At 48.8% G+C, this 15,737-nt stretch overlaps 1 protein-coding gene across 1 annotated transcript in view; it reads left to right on the top strand.

The window, feature by feature from the left end:
* The window catches only part of GFRA4 (GDNF family receptor alpha 4), a 929,345-nt gene that overhangs the window by 694,334 nt on the left and 219,274 nt on the right, over positions 1-15,737 (top strand). The window contains exon 3 of the mRNA XM_069632254.1: positions 2,527-2,607. Coding sequence (XP_069488355.1) covers positions 2,527-2,607 — 81 coding nt within the window. The remainder of the gene's footprint in view (positions 1-2,526; positions 2,608-15,737) is intronic.

Here is a 15,737-nt window from a genome sequence, read left to right as displayed (position 1 = left end):
GGCCAATAATTTCGCAAGAATCTTATTATCAGTATTAATAAAACTGATCGGACGGTAGTTTGAAGTCAAGCAGCCATCCTTATCCTCACTTGTTCTAATAATTTCCATTCTCTGGTAATGTTTTAAGTGGCCATAGGAATTGAATATCTGCACCTAGATGCGGGTTCTCTGCTTGGTTCCTGAAGGATATGAATGTGACAAATTCCAAATCAAATCAAGAGCACACCCATTGAAGAGGAGTAGTCTCACACCAGGGTTCTGCATCTCCAAAGGTCTTTGTTCTTAGTGAGACGGGAAGGGAATGGGATGAGAGTCGGCAGGAGTGCTCTGGTCAATGGAGGGTGACCTCTATCATTTTATTTCTCTCTGTTTCTCTTTCCTCTTCCTGTTCCCTCCACTTCCTCTTGAGGAAAGCACTTTGGGTGTGACATACGGAGGGCAAAGGCCAAGAGCAGGGGTTGGACAACTAAGGCAAGCTAGCTTTAGTCTAATCACCTAAGGACTTGCACCTTTAAAAGAAGGGGTCTTCTACCCCTTCAACACAACCTCTCAAGCCACTGAAGATTCGCTCTTAAGCAACTGAGAAGAACTCACTGGACTTCCTTTGGGAAAATTGCACTTTCCAAAGCCATCAACCTGAGGTGAAGAAGGAGCCGTCCCAGACAGAAGAGAGACCTGCCTCCTACCCATTCCCAGGGCACGTTGGAGGTTAACCAGGTTAACCTGTCGACCAGGACCTGCCTCTCTGCACCAGAATCTCCTAAAGCTGGGAGAGCAGACCCTGATCTTTGAGTTCCCCTGAGTGGGCCCCACAGTAGCCATCGGAGCAGACCAGCTGAAGTTCTCTGTTAGATCACAACAAACTGGTTGCTCTGTGTTCACTGCACCCTGAAACGAGAGTGACAACGCCAGTGCAGGCCTTTGCGCTTATCCACCAATCCAAACTATTGCTATCACTTCAACCAGCTTGATGCTGCATTATGTCCTAGCTGTGGCCATCACTTGCTAGGCCCGAAGCTACTGTGCGATGCTGACACCCAACCCGAATCACTGGCAAGTCACACGCTGACTCTGACCGGAGGTTACAACCACGTCTTGGCACAACTTGCCTCACCATCCTGCACAACGACACCCCCAAAATCGCCACTTTGATGACCGTTGCCGCCGACTCAAACCACTGCACCTTCACACATCTATCCAGGATCTCTGCAAAGAGATCCTGGGACTGCTCCAACCTGCATCGCTGAGAGCCCCCCTTCAACTGCACAAAGTGACCGCATTCACCCCTACTGAATGCATGGTTATTGTTTGGGCCCACGCGATCCAACGTGCCTGAACAGAGCTTGATCCATTTGCATCAACGTTCTACTCCGGGTTCGACATCCGTCAACACACCAAGCACTGAAACCGGGTACTGTTTAGCCCAAACAGCCCCCTTGGTCGACTGGGACCCTAGAGACTGGTTAGGTCACCTCAGCACCTTCTTTCATCCAAGACATATGCTCTCATCGTTGTTATTTACCTGCCCCACTGTGCTCACGCTCAAAGTGCTACTTTTTCCAGTCTGTTGCTTCCTCTCCGTCTTTCACAGAGGTGGGTTTTTATACAGTGTTTATATTTCGTTCTGTTGCAAATGGTGTGTTTATTTAAAGTATATATTTTTTTAGAACCTCGATTGGATCTTCCATTTATTTTGGACTGTATTACTGTGTTGTTTGGGTCACTACTGGTTCACTTTCATAACCCTCTTAACAGAATAGCCTTCCCTTGGCCCGCGTTACAACAAAAGGTGAATGAGGTATATCTCTTGACTGTCCCTGTTTTACCTTTATGATTGCGTTGGATTTTGGTTTGTAGAAGTGTGAGGGCTGAGCGGGCCATTTTAACCCTTCTCATCCCTGTACTCCTGCTGAGCAGAATCCAATTCGTCGCATAGGGATCTGTCATTATTTGAGCACTATCTTTTTCCATCTGATTCTCACTGCTTTTTAACGTAACATGTCCAATATAACCTGGAAACACCTGCAAGCAAAATAATTCCCTTTCCGGAGGCATTCAAGGCTCGGCCGTTCTAAGGTGCCCTAGCTTTCTTGGCCTCCAAATGGCATCAATGTTACACTGTCCCAATTTATCATTTCTAAGTAGGTGCCAACCCATGAGTCAAACAGTAGCCTTAGACTGGGGCCTGTAAGTCCTATCAGGACATCTAACCATAAGGAGTTGTTATAAGAGGTTTTGCTTTCTCCTTTCCTCAACAGAACACAGTGTGCAACTTCCGGGCAGGCGCACAATACGCCAACTTCGGAACAAGCCTCAATGCTTTGAGACCACGGTGGTGATGATATCGCCCAGTATAAAAGATGTATAACATAGTATAACATAGCCACCAGTAGACATTCTGGTGGTCCTTCCATAGCGCACTGATGTTCATGTACGATACACGTCCCGATGAGTTGATTAGTGTATAGACTAAAGTTTGAGCATTCTTTGTGACTTTCTGATTGATATTGTCGCCTTACGTTTCAGGAATGAACGCCCTGGAGAGCTCACCCTATGAGTCTGTTGTTCGAGGCCCCGACTCCATCCGGTTGGCGTCCATTAGTGCAGGTACAGTTCTGCTTTTGGTTGCTCAGTGATCATTGTGTCTCCTGCCGTTCTGCCTTTGACCCATACTCTTACCCATGCATGGATGCTTACAGTGTATAATGCCATGAAAGTTTCAGAAAGCCTAGCACTGCAATATTTATGTAGGTATGTATGTATATTTATTTATTTATTTATTCATTAATTCATTCAACATTCTTATAGAGTGCAAACCTTACCAAAGAGTTAGTCAAGCAATGTGAAAACTATAGAAAAAAAAAAATACAATTTACTTAAACAGAACCCATGCACCAGTCATCAGTAGCCTCCCGTAAAATACAAAATGCTAAAACAGAAAAGAAAAAGACAAAAAAGCAAAGAATAGCACCCAAGACACCACAGAAGACTATGGGCCTCATTACGACCCTGGAGCTAATTGGTTAAAGGTGGCGTAAAAGGCTGCGGCGCCATTAACGCATTAGAATCTGGTTACGAGGTCCCTTTGCGGGACCCGACCTTAACGGCTGGTCTACACCAGGCGTTAAAGTAGGGACCCGCAAAGGGACCTTGGTGCTAAGTACGGTAACGCAATTTGTGGTACCGTACTTAGCGCCTTCCCCATTCCCATTGAGCCCTATGGGGCAAAAATGGGAATGGGGAAGGGCCATGGAGGAAGGGGGAATTACCGCCCCGCCAACCTTGCAATGGGGTGGTAATTCCCCCTTTCTACATGGCGGAGTCGGTAAGTTACCGGCATGGACCATGGTGCTATTAGCACCATGGTTTTCTGCCAGGGTCGTAATGAGGCCCTTTGTAATAGTTATTCCAGAAGCGAGGAATAGAACAGGATAAACACCTGCTACTGAGGGTAGGAATTTCAAGGAGCAGGTTGGCTTCGCTCCTTGAGAACTGACTACCTACCAAAAGGTTGAATTTCACAGCCAAGTAAGTGGATGCACTGATTCTGATGAGGACTTGGACCAGTCTAGACTTGTTTCTTTGTCATTCTTCTTTACAGCTTTACAGACTTCTCTAAAGGACGTCCCAGAACTGGTAATTTGCCAATGAAGCAAGTGACTTCTGAATACTGAACTTAACAGTGCATTGCCGGCCCCCTTTGACTATCACTGTTCCTTCACCTACTACCTGACCCCTCCCTCGCCATGAATGTCCCAGCAGTCCCCAGCTGAGGACTACCATTCATCTCCACTGAAGCTGCTGGTAAACATCTTGCTCCCCTGGTCACATAACTTCATGTAGCTGTCCATGAGATCGCCTGTGCTCTGCCACATCTTCCTACTACCTTGATCTGGCAAGCTCCCGCACACACCCTCACTAGCTGTCCATGAGATCGCCTGTGCTCTGCCACATCTTCCTACTACACTGATCTGGCACGCTCCCGTACACACCCTCACTAGCTGTCCATGAGATCGCCTGTGCTCTGCCACATCTTCCTACTACACTGATCTGGCACGCTCCCGCACACACCCTCACTAGCTGTCCATGAGATCGCCTGTGCTCTGCCACATCTTCCTACTACACTGATCTGGCACGCTCCCGCTCACACCCTCACTAGCTGTCCATGTGATCGCCTGTGCTCTGCCACATCTTCCTACTACACTGATCTGGCAAGCTCCCGCACACACCCTCACTAGCTGTCCATGAGATCGCCTGTGCTCTGCCACATCTTCCTACTACACTGATCTTGCAAGCTCCCGCACACACCCTCACTAGCTGTCCATGAGATTGCCTGTGCTCTGCCACATCTTCCTACTACACTGATCTGGCAAGCTCCCGCACACACCCTCACTAGCTGTCCATGAGATCGCCTGTGCTCTGCCACATCTTCCTACTACTGATCTGGCAAGCTCCCGCACACACCCTCACTAGCTGTCCATGAGATCGCCTGTGCTCTGCCACATCTTCCTACTACACTGATCCGGCAAGCTCCCGCACACACCCTCACTAGCTGTCCATGAGATCGCCTGTGTTCTGCCACATCTTCCTACTACACTGATCCGGCACGCTCCCGCACACACCCTCACTAGCTGTCCATGAGATCGCCTGTGCTCTGCCACATCTTCCTACTACACTGATCTGGCAAGCTCCCGCGCACACCCTCACTAGCTGTCCATGAGATTGCCTGTGCTCTGCCACATCTTCCTACTACACTGATCTGGCAAGCTCCCGCACACACCCTCACTAGCTGTCCATGAGATGGCCTGTGCTCTGCCACATCTTCCTACTACACTGATCTGGCACGCTCCCGCACACACCCTCACTAGCTGTCCATGAGATTGCCTGTGCTCTGCCACATCTTCCTACTACACTGATCTGGCAAGCTCCCGCACACACCCTCACTAGCTGTCCATGAGATCGCCTGTGCTCTGCCACATCTTCCTACTACACTGATCTGGCAAGCTCCCGCACACACCCTCACTAGCTGTCCATGAGATGGCCTGTGCTCTGCCACATCTTCCTACTACACTGATCTGGCAAGCTCCCGCACACACCTGCACTAGCTGTCCATGAGATCGCCTGTGCTCTGCCACATCTTTCTACTACACTGATCTGGCAAGCTCCCGCACACACCGTCACTAGCTGTCCATGAGATCGCCTGTGCTCTGCCACATCTTCCTACTACTCTGATCTAGCAAGCTCCCGCACACACCCGAACTAGCTGTCCATGAGATTGCCTGTGCTCTGCCACATCTTCCTACTACACTGATCTGGCAAGCTCCCGCACACACCCTCGCTAGCTGTCCATGAGATCGCCTGTGCTCTGCCACATCTTCCTACTACACTGATCTGGCAAGCTCCCGCACACACCCTCGCTAGCTGTCCATGAGATCGCCTGTGCTCTGCCACATCTTCCTACTACACCTATCTGGCAAGCTCCCGCACACACCCTCGCTAGCTGTCCATGAGATTGCCTGTGCTCTGCCACATCTTCCTACTACACCGATCTGGCAAGCTCCTGCACACACCCTCGCTAGCTGTCCATGAGATCGCCTGTGCTCTGCCACATCTTCCTACTACACCGATCTGGCAAGCTCCCGCACACACCCTCACTAGCTGTCCATGAGATCGCCTGTGCTCTGCCACATCTTCCTACTACACTGATCTGGCAAGCTCCCGCACACACCCTCACTAGCTGTCCATGAGATTGCCTGTGCTCTGCCACATCTTCCTACTACACTGATCTGGCACGCACCCGCACACACCCTCCCTAGCTGTCCATGAGATCGCCTGTGCTCTGCCACATCTTCCTACTACACTGATCTGGCAAGCTCCCGCACACACCCTCACTAGCTGTCCATGAGATCGCCTGTGCTCTGCCACATCTTCCTACTACACTGATCTGGCAAGCTCCCGCACACACCCTCACTAGCTGTCCATGAGATCGCCTGTGCTCTGCCACATCTTCCTACTACACTGATCTGGCAAGCTCCCGCACACACCCTCACTAGCTGTCCATGAGATCGCCTGTGCTCTGCCACATCTTCCTACTACACTGATCTGGCAAGCTCCCGCACACACCCTCACTAGCTGTCCATGAGATGGCCTGTGCTCTGCCACATCTTCCTACTACACTGATCTGGCAAGCTCCCGCACACACCCTCACTAGCTGTCCATGAGATCGCCTGTGCTCTGCCACATCTTCCTACTACACCTATCTGGCAAGCTCCCGCACACACCCTCACTAGCTGTCCATGAGATCGCCTGTGCTCTGCCACATCTTCCTACTACACTGATCTGGCAAGCTCCCGCACTCACCCTCACTAGCTGTCCATGAGATCGCCTGTGCTCTGCCACATCTTCCTACTACACTGATCTGGCACGCACCCGCACACACCATCACTAGCTGTCCATGAGATCACCTGTGCTCTGCCACATCTTCCTACTACACTGATCTGGCAAGCTCCCGCACACACCCTCACTAGCTGTCCATGAGATCGCCTGTGCTCTGCCACATCTTCCTACTACACTGATCTGGCAAGCTCCCACACACACCCTCACTAGCTGTCCATGACCTCTAAGGCCAGCCTTGTCCCCTTAAATGTGGCTCCCCCTCCTCCTCCATCTCCAACAATGACTTTGCCTCCTACTTCTCCCATAGAATCACCACAATACAGACCTCCCTATCCACTCTGCTATCCCAGCCCATCCTTTGCTCCTCCTCTTTAGTCCACACTCCGGCTTCTCTATCCCATTTCTCTTCCCTTCCACCAGCTGAGTCGCAACTCATCTTCCACTCAGCTAATACATCCTGCACTGATTGCTTTACACTCCCAACCATCTAACTCCTGCTGCTTGCTCTCACCACTTAAAACTCTTTCCATCAGATGTCATCTTTCCAGCCTGCTGCTAGATGGCCACAGTAATACCCATGCGGATTGTAGCAATCTCTCTTTCTACAGACCGGTTTCTCTACTGCCCCCTCTCTGGATTTCTTAGCAAACACTGGATAGAAACCACTCTCATGGATGTCATCAACTCTGACCACTGCTCATACCTCCCACTAATTCTCTGTTCTTACTCTACTTGATCTCTTTGCAGTCTGTGACACTGTGGATTATCCCTCCCGCATTCAAACGCACTCCTATCTAGGCACAAGAAGCACAGTACTGAATGGGCGGGTATCGCTCATACCGCTCCTTCTCCACTTTCTGCACTCCAGCACCTCCTCCTTCACCACCTTTCTGTGGGCTTCACACAATGGTCTGTCCTGATCTGTCCTGATCCCACTCCTCTTAGCCCTATGTAAGTCCTACCATGGTAAATCAATTTGATCCTTTGGCGTCTCTTGCCACCTCTTTGCTGATGTTACCCAGATTTTCTTCATTTGCCATACCTTCTCCCAGGTGATCTTAGATTACATCACTCTCTTACTCTCTGCCATCTGACACTGATAGCTACCTGATGTTAAGCACCTCTGCAATGGAATTTAATTTCTTCCCACCCTGAAAATGCCAACCCTTCTCCCTCTTTTTCCTATCTTCCCCTATTTCCTTTCCTCTGGACCTCATCAACCCCACTCTGCTCTTTCTCTCCCCTGAACAAAGTGCTAAGCTTTACCACATGCGCTCTCTACAACCTTTATAGATTCGCTCCAACCTCAGTGTATCGTCACCAGTCCACGTAGCTCTAGATAAAAAATGGGCATCATTAGGAGTTTGGCGGTAGCCGTGCCTGTAAAACAGGCACGGCTACCGCCAAACTCGCATCCGACACGGACACCCGCGAATGGGCAATTACCGGTCCATTCCGAGTTTGGCGGACAGGTAATTGCCCATTCACAAGTGCCGGTGTTCATAACAGAGCCGGTGCATCCACGAGTTGTGCTCGCGGGTGCCTTCCATTACGCCAGGGCAGACCTGGTGGAATGGAAGGCACCCGCGAGCACAACTCGGAGTATGGCGGTGCAGTTGCAACGGTGCCGGTGCCTTACTGGCACCGTTGTTACCATACCACCAGACTCCTAATGAGGCCCAATGACTCCCTCGTTCTACTTATTTTGAAATCTAACTATTGAATAGCACCCCGGTACCTAGCAGATTGCATCTCTTTCTACTCTTCCACTTGGACTCCCTACCCTTCAACTCTAAGCAACCTCTATGTCCCTGCCTCCTGCACTGCCTCTATCTTCCACTGCTTCTCTTTGCTGGCCCCTAACCAATGGAATCCCCGCCTGGCATGAAAGCAATTAAGTGGAATTATTTAAGAGCAGACTTTAGCTCCACCTGTTGGTCAATGAAGGGTAATCCTGTACCCTCTAATACTCTATTACCCTCCCCACAACCACCATGCCCTCCTACTCTTATGCTGGACAAGCTAATATATGTTGAATTCATATATTGGTCCATGGCAAAATGTTGAATATGTATGTCTCATCATCACCAAAAATCCCTGACGCATTTATTCTCCTATAGCCAGCCCACCTTCATCTATATAATCAATGAAACTGTTTAAAAGTGCCCTGAAAAGGGACTGTCTCGGTGCTCAGTGTTTTTTTCTCTTTATGTTTCTTCTGTAATGTAATATATAGTAAGTGGTCTTGTATAGCGTCTTACAGCCACTTTTGGTGGTCTTCCTGATTGTGGCTTTGTATGAAAAATTAGTGGGGCAGTGAGAGAGGCAGATGCGTAACTTGCAGTGTTGATGGATATTTATCAGAAATGCCCAGTTCTTTAGGGGGAAGTCTGCTTTCTATGGGTTTGGCGGAGACACTTGAGAGTATTTTATCCACAGGGAAGAGCCCCAGATCAGATAGACGACAGCACTTCTCATCTGGTTAGTCGCTGCTGTGGGAAGATGTGATAGGGCTAGAGAGGAAAGCTTAGTCCTGGTTCAATTAGTGCTCATGTGCGAACGGCTAGGCATGTGCCAGTGGACTGTGGGGTTTTGGAGGGTGATAGGAGGTCTTAGAGGGGAGACGGTGAGTTGGGGTTGCAGGGAGCAGGCCTCAGAAGATAGAACAGCCTGCAACCCTGCACTCTTCCATTGGCCTCTTTCAGATAGGTCCCATTTCACTATCTCACATTGCCACTGTGAATCTCTCTCTCTTTCTCTCTCACTCCCTGCCTCTCTCTGACTATCTCTTGCGCTCTGTCTCAAACAGATACATTGTACCCCATGTACCACAAAATAGGGATCTGTACGTTTGCAGATGAAGTAGAGGGGTCAGTCAGGAAGCTCCACTCATTACCATAAGTTACATTCTGAGGTTTATGATATGACATTTATAACGCGCCTATACACAAGTGTTTCACGGCGCGACGAGGTAAGGGAGGGGAAACAAAGGGAGGACAATGACAACAATCTTACTAGGCCTAGTGGCATTGAAATCAAGAATTTTAGTTCAAGTATAGGTCTGCTTTTACTTTACTTTACATTCATATTTATACTGCGCTAGATGCCCGAAGAGCTCAGAGCACACATAAAACAACATACAAAACAGTACAACATAAAATCAGAAAAAGGGACAAGGGGGAAAGCAATGGAAAAATAAAATGTATCAACTTGAAATTTGAAGGCCACAGGAGCTAGTTTAACCTTCTGGTAGAAGAGTCTGTCCAACCAGCCAAATAGATATAAATGCAGTGGCCCTCATTCCGAGTATGGTGGTAGTCATGGCGCTATTTGCGCCATGACTGCCTCCCATACCGGTACCAACTCTTGTTTGGTTCAATGGGGACTTACCAGTCCATTCCAACCTTGGAGGGCCCAGTAATTCCTCATTCAAGGAACCCAGACCCTGAACATCCCCATTCCCATTTGAGCCCCCATAGGGCTCAATGGGAATGTGGAGGGCGCAAATAACGGGCCAGCATATGCCAAGCCCATTATTTGCGCCCAGATCCCTTTACGGGTCCCATCCTTAACACCTGGTCAGACCAGGCGTTAAGGAAGGGACCTGCTAAGGGACGTCGTAGTAGGGCATAGCAGAGTTTCATGGTGATGTTTTGTGTAAGTGGGATGATGGCAACGCTTTTAAACTACTTAGAAGGAAGAAGTGTGACTACAAGAGGCTTACAAAGGTGATCAGTAGAGTTGAGAAGCTCAATCAGTGTCTTTTTAACAGTACCTGGGGTGTGCCATGGTAAGATTTGAAGCATTCAGCATTATTTAATGATTAGATTATGCATGAAGATGTCTTTTCAGATTTCAAGGCACTCTGGCAGGTGCCACTGGTGAAACCTTCGTGAGCTTGTCATGAAGGTGAAAACAGCTTTGGCCTCTGTTGGGTCACCAGAGCAATGGCAGCTGCAGTGAACCAGTCTTGCGCTGGTCTCTCTGAACCAATTCCATATGTATGTTTTAAAAGAAAAAACACAACCTGGAGCAAAAGTTTATTCAAAGGTCACCTCTGAGTTTTATTGAAATTACATTTTATTTCCAGCTCTTTGGTTTGGCCTATCATTTCAAGTGCCCTAATTCGATAAGGAGAGATTGTTCTTAGATAGGGTCATAGATAGGGTCATTGATAGGGTCATTGCTATAGTCATATTGTAGGTATTGTGGGTTTGTGGGTGTTTGTAGAAGCTAGCCCGACTGTGTAAATTGGGAAGGCAATTGTCACATGTTGCTTTTATATAGTGACCACTTGTTGAGCTGCATTTCAGTTTAGTTTACAGATATAACCAGCTTCCAAATTCCCATTACTCTGTTGTTGGATGCAGAGAGTGCCTTTCATTGGTCCATTTCCACCATCACCAACTTAGAATGGTAGCTGCTCTTACCTCACAGGACCAGCAAACATTACTGCTTTGGGTTTGTTCACTGCCTTGGGCTACCTGTAGCCCCATTCTAGCCCAACACAGAACGTACACTTGCATCTGCCCAGCCAACCCTCCAACCCTACCCTTTCGGCTCTCCCCACGCCCCCACTCTCTTGGGCTGCACCCTTTCTTCACTGTCTTTGGAGCCCCTGTTTTCATGGCCCCGTGCCGAGGGATGCACAATGCTATAATTACCCCCGGCCAGTGATGGTCCACACTGGACCCACCCCACCGTCCCAGACCAGCTGTTCCGGTGAGGAACTGAGCAACCTGCAATTAAGAAATGTTACTACAGGAGATGGGCCACAATCCTGGGTTCCTGGTATTAAATAAGGCACATTACACTAACCAGTTACATTCATTTGCTTCAACAACCGGCTCCTTTCATGATCCCAATCCTAATGGGCTATGTCATTTTTCAAGTAGATGTTACTATGGAACACCACTCACTAAACATATAAACTTCAGGACATGTCCTTTTCACTCTTTCCCAAGGCTCCCCTCTGCTCATTCCACATAACCGCTCTTAGTTCCCATAATGATTTCTTTTACACTTCTCTCTTTTAAACAAAATGGGCAGCTGCAGTCTGCCATTCATTTCCAAGTCTCAGTCTGTCTCAACTTGTCAGTCATATAACATAACTAATAACTGTATAATGTGCAGTACCTCCATACTTCAGGTATCACTGTCCGTCATCCTGTCAACAAACCCTGCTCTGCTGCGGGCGGCTGCCATGGGTTGCAGAAATGGTTAACTGCTGACTGATGTGCTTCACCTTGCACGGGTCTAGGATTTATGCAGCCCTACCACGTGACACTTCCTCTATAGGGCATTGGAAATCCTATGCATTTCCTCTGTGGCAGTGCAGTGCTTGAACACAGAGCCAATGGAGCCCTGCTCACCCTTTATCTTCCGTGTCGGTGTACTTGAACAACTAATAGGGCTTTAGGTGCCCTTTTCATTGCTTTGTGGCAGCGCTATGACATGGATTTTAGGACTTTGTGAGGTCCCCATTTCATTTCCCCGATGAGGGTACCTAAGGCAGGTGTGGAAATTCTAGTTGGGCTCAGCCCAGGCCATGTCCACCTGGGCAGAGTTTACAGGGAACCACCTCAATTCGCAATGAGTCCTCTCCACGTAGGACACGTGGCCGGCTTCCAGGTAAGTCCTGCTCCAATCCGCCCTCCCCATCTGGCCCCAGGGGAGGTACAGACCTTACAGGCACCTGGCGGTGCTGGTGTCCCAGCACATGACGCCGAAGCTGGCACTGTCAGGATTCTTCACCCTGGCATCACCAAACCACACGGCCGGGGCTCTCGCTCTGCTCCCGTCTGATCACGTCGACCCCGGGCTGGGGACACTTCTTCACTTGGGTCACACACTGCAGGCAGCAAAGGGCTTTAGGTCTTTTTCTGGGCTGGGCCAGACACCCCCCCCTCCCCACACCCATGATGCTTTCTTTTTTCTTTTCTCCTTCCTTATTTCTCCCTATATTTTTTTATCTGCCTTACTGTATTCCCCTTCTTCCAAATGGCACCTCAAACTGTCTTTCCTTCAGTGAATTCCCTTGTGGAATCCTTCTCGGGTATGCCCATTCTTGCTGGCAGGGGGGAACTGCCCATTGTCCACTGTCCCAGAGTTCTATGTGTCCTCCAAGGTGGGGATACACGGCTCAGTCAGGCAAGTCCAGTTAAGCACATGAGCACATTAATTGAAATCTGTGTCCTGTGTTTATTTCTGTTCTGTTGATTTGCCTACCTACCCTTTTATATAACGCCCTACCTGAAAGGGCCCCATTTGTGCCAAGGGTTAAGTCTTCACTTGCCTATTTCTTCTATCCTTCATCATGAACCTTGACTTTGCTCCATTCCACCGTCTATTCTCTCTTCTCCTTTCCTTCTCTCAAAGTCTACAGCGTCAAATTGTTCTAACCACTTTTTCTCTCCCTGGCCTCCCACTCTCCTTCCTTCCCCTCAACCAAAACGCTGCCATTGTCCCAGGAGCTCCAACCTCATCTGGACGCCTCACCTCCTGCACAACACCTATTCCTCTACCCCATCACCCATTCATCTTTTACTTGGCCCCTCGATTTCACGACCCCTCTGCAACATGTTTTGGTTAATCACTGATCACTTCTACTCCTATCACCCTCAACTGTCACTTCTTGCTATCATAGAAACCTAGTTCTCCCCTCATGACTCTGCTGCATTATCAGCACGCCACTCTGACTCTGCTACCGTCTCCCACTATTCCCAGCCATCTCAGAATGGATTACAACCGGCCCCACTGCAATTCATCGCTAGATGGCTCTCTGGTGCCTTATGCTAAAGCCTTCAAAAACAGAAGTCCTCTTTCTCCTGGCTTTCAATGCCATCCCTCCGCTCTCCCATCTTCTTCCCGCCTAGCCTTTTTGCTCCCTGGACCAAGGCTTGACCTCTTTGAAAGCGACCTCTGAATAAATCAATTCATGACTAGCACCAGATCTGCTGCTCATACTTACCCCATTACCTTTTGGAAAGTGTGTCCTTTTCCTACTAACCACCCTACACAAACTCTTATCACCCTCATGCTCAGTAAACTTGACTGCTGCTCCAGCCTACTCCGCGGCCTTCCTCTCTACTCCTTCCTCCCTCTAGAAAATGTCCTCAACTTTGCTAGCCACACTCTCTACAACCTGCACAGGTCCTCCCTCATTTCTACTTACTGACAACATGGTTCTTCATGTAAAAGAACTCTCTTTCAAATTAGTCTACAAAGCTATCAATGTATTTATTTATTTGTTTATTGATAGCACCCAGACCCAGAGGTATCACAGCGCTAGACGCATGGTACAGTACAAGTAATAGGTGTTACAAATGATATAATATGATAGGTTATTTATAACATGCTTAATACCCAGAGGTTTCTAAGAAGGGACCCGGGGATCGAACCTGTGGTGCTCCATGTCGTCTTGCTTCCAAGGCGAGCACATTGCACCCGAGCTAACCTCCCGAGACAAGTGGGTTTTCAGGTGGAACAATATACTGTAGTCATTGTAGAGGAGGCAGTTGTAGGTTTTCTGACATTACATTACATGTAGGGCAGTCAAGTGTATTTATTAAACAGGGCTGTTTTAACTTTTTGCATAAATTAGGGTATGAGGGTTCTTCTTGGATCGAGGAAGTTAAAGAGTTCACAGGGTGGGGGCAATGATGGTGAAACTGGCACCTCCAGTTCTCTTTCTGTTGAATCCCGGGGTGAGTGGTGAGGTGGAGGAAGAGGAGCGTAAACTGTGTGTATTGTGTTTTTTTATGATGCCGTGGGTGAGGGAAGGGGGAGCAGTGCTGTGAAGGCCGCGATGGGTGATGGCAAGGAAATTGAACTCAATGCCCGCCTTAATGGGGAGCATATGCGCCTCACGTCTAATTAGCGAAATGTGTTCAGACCATTTTAGGCCCGAGGCTGCTCTGAGCGCATTGTTTTGGATCAGCTGTCATTTGTTGATATTTTTCATTGGTGTTCCAGCCAGGATAGCATTGCAATAATTAAGTTTTACTACAAATGATAGTCCTGACTAGGGTGAGGCAGTTATTAATGGTAACACATTTTCTAGAGATATTGATAAGTTTGGTTGAGTAGGAGGTGGATGAGGCGGCTGCCTTGACATGTTTCTGCATGTTTAGTTCTGCGTCGAGGTAGTCTCGCAGAGTTTTGATATGGGAGGACACAGGGTTAGTGTTCCCATCATTGCAAAATGAGGTAAAGGAAGGGTCAAGGTGTTTGAGGCAGTTTAGGGAGCCCATGATAAGGAACTCTGTTTTGTCATCTTTCAGACAGAGATGGTGGGATCAATGGCTGGATGATGCTGTAGATGTGGCGGATGTTGTCTGAGTCTCGTTCGTAGTTGGCAGTGAGTTTGAGGAGGACCTGCAAGTCATCAGCAAAGTTAGTGTATGGGATGCCGAGGCTGTCTAGGTGGTCAAAGAGGGGTTTGGTGTACATGTTTTACAGGGTAGGAGAGAGGCAGGATCCTTGTGGGACACAATAGGAGATGGGTATGGGGTCAGCTGCTTCCGTTCCCATGTAGACTCTGGAGGATCGTCCAGACAGGAAGAACTTGATCCAGTTGGCCGCTTCGGGGGAGAGGTTGAAGGTGGCACTGAGGTGATGGCACCAAATCGTGTGGTCGACGAGATCGAAGGCCGCCAACAGGTTTAGAGGTAGGAGGATGGTGTCCTGGATGTGATCGAGCTGAATCTTTAAGTCAAGACGATTCTGTGCTGTGACTGCGTATGGACCCTGATTGGCAGGTGCCCAGCATATTAGGGGCTTCAAGGTGTGATTAGAGTTGGGGGTAGGCGGTAAAGAATTGAATTCTTAGGAGGTAGGGCACTGTCGTAATGGGGCCGTAGTTGATGGGGTCGAGGGAGGGTTTCTTAAGGAGTGGCATGACCGAAGCTTATTTGATGGAGCTGGGTACTGTGTTGGACTTAAAGGAGGCATTAATGAAGTTGGCATTGGTGGGAGCTAGAGGATCAGCACACATTTCTGACAAGGTGGGCTGGGCAGATGTCCCCAGAGCAGTTTGAGGCTTTCAGGCGTTGGATGGAGGTGAGCCCCTCCGTAAGGGAGACCGAGAAGAAGTGAAACAGGGGGGTAATGGGCATGGCAGGAGAGATGGATTCAAAGGGGGCCAACACTGAGGACGGGAGGCGGGAGGCTTTTAGTAGGGTTTTATCCCTGAGGTTGTGGGATTTGGTGGCTAGGGCTGACTGAATGAGGGAGCCCCAGACTTTGTTTTTAGGGAAGCTGCCAGAAGGGGGGCTGGGGTTTTCGAGCACTTTAAGGATTTTGAAGAGCTCTCTGATATTGGAACTTGATTCAGTAATTGT

Source organism: Ambystoma mexicanum, chromosome 6q (genome assembly GCF_040938575.1).
Source record: "Ambystoma mexicanum isolate Mex_15411 chromosome 6q, UKY_AmexF1_1, whole genome shotgun sequence".
In the NCBI taxonomy this organism is placed as follows: Eukaryota; Metazoa; Chordata; class Amphibia; order Caudata; family Ambystomatidae; genus Ambystoma; species Ambystoma mexicanum.
Note: the sequence above shows the minus strand (reverse complement) of the source record. Positions and strands in the feature narration are given on the sequence as shown.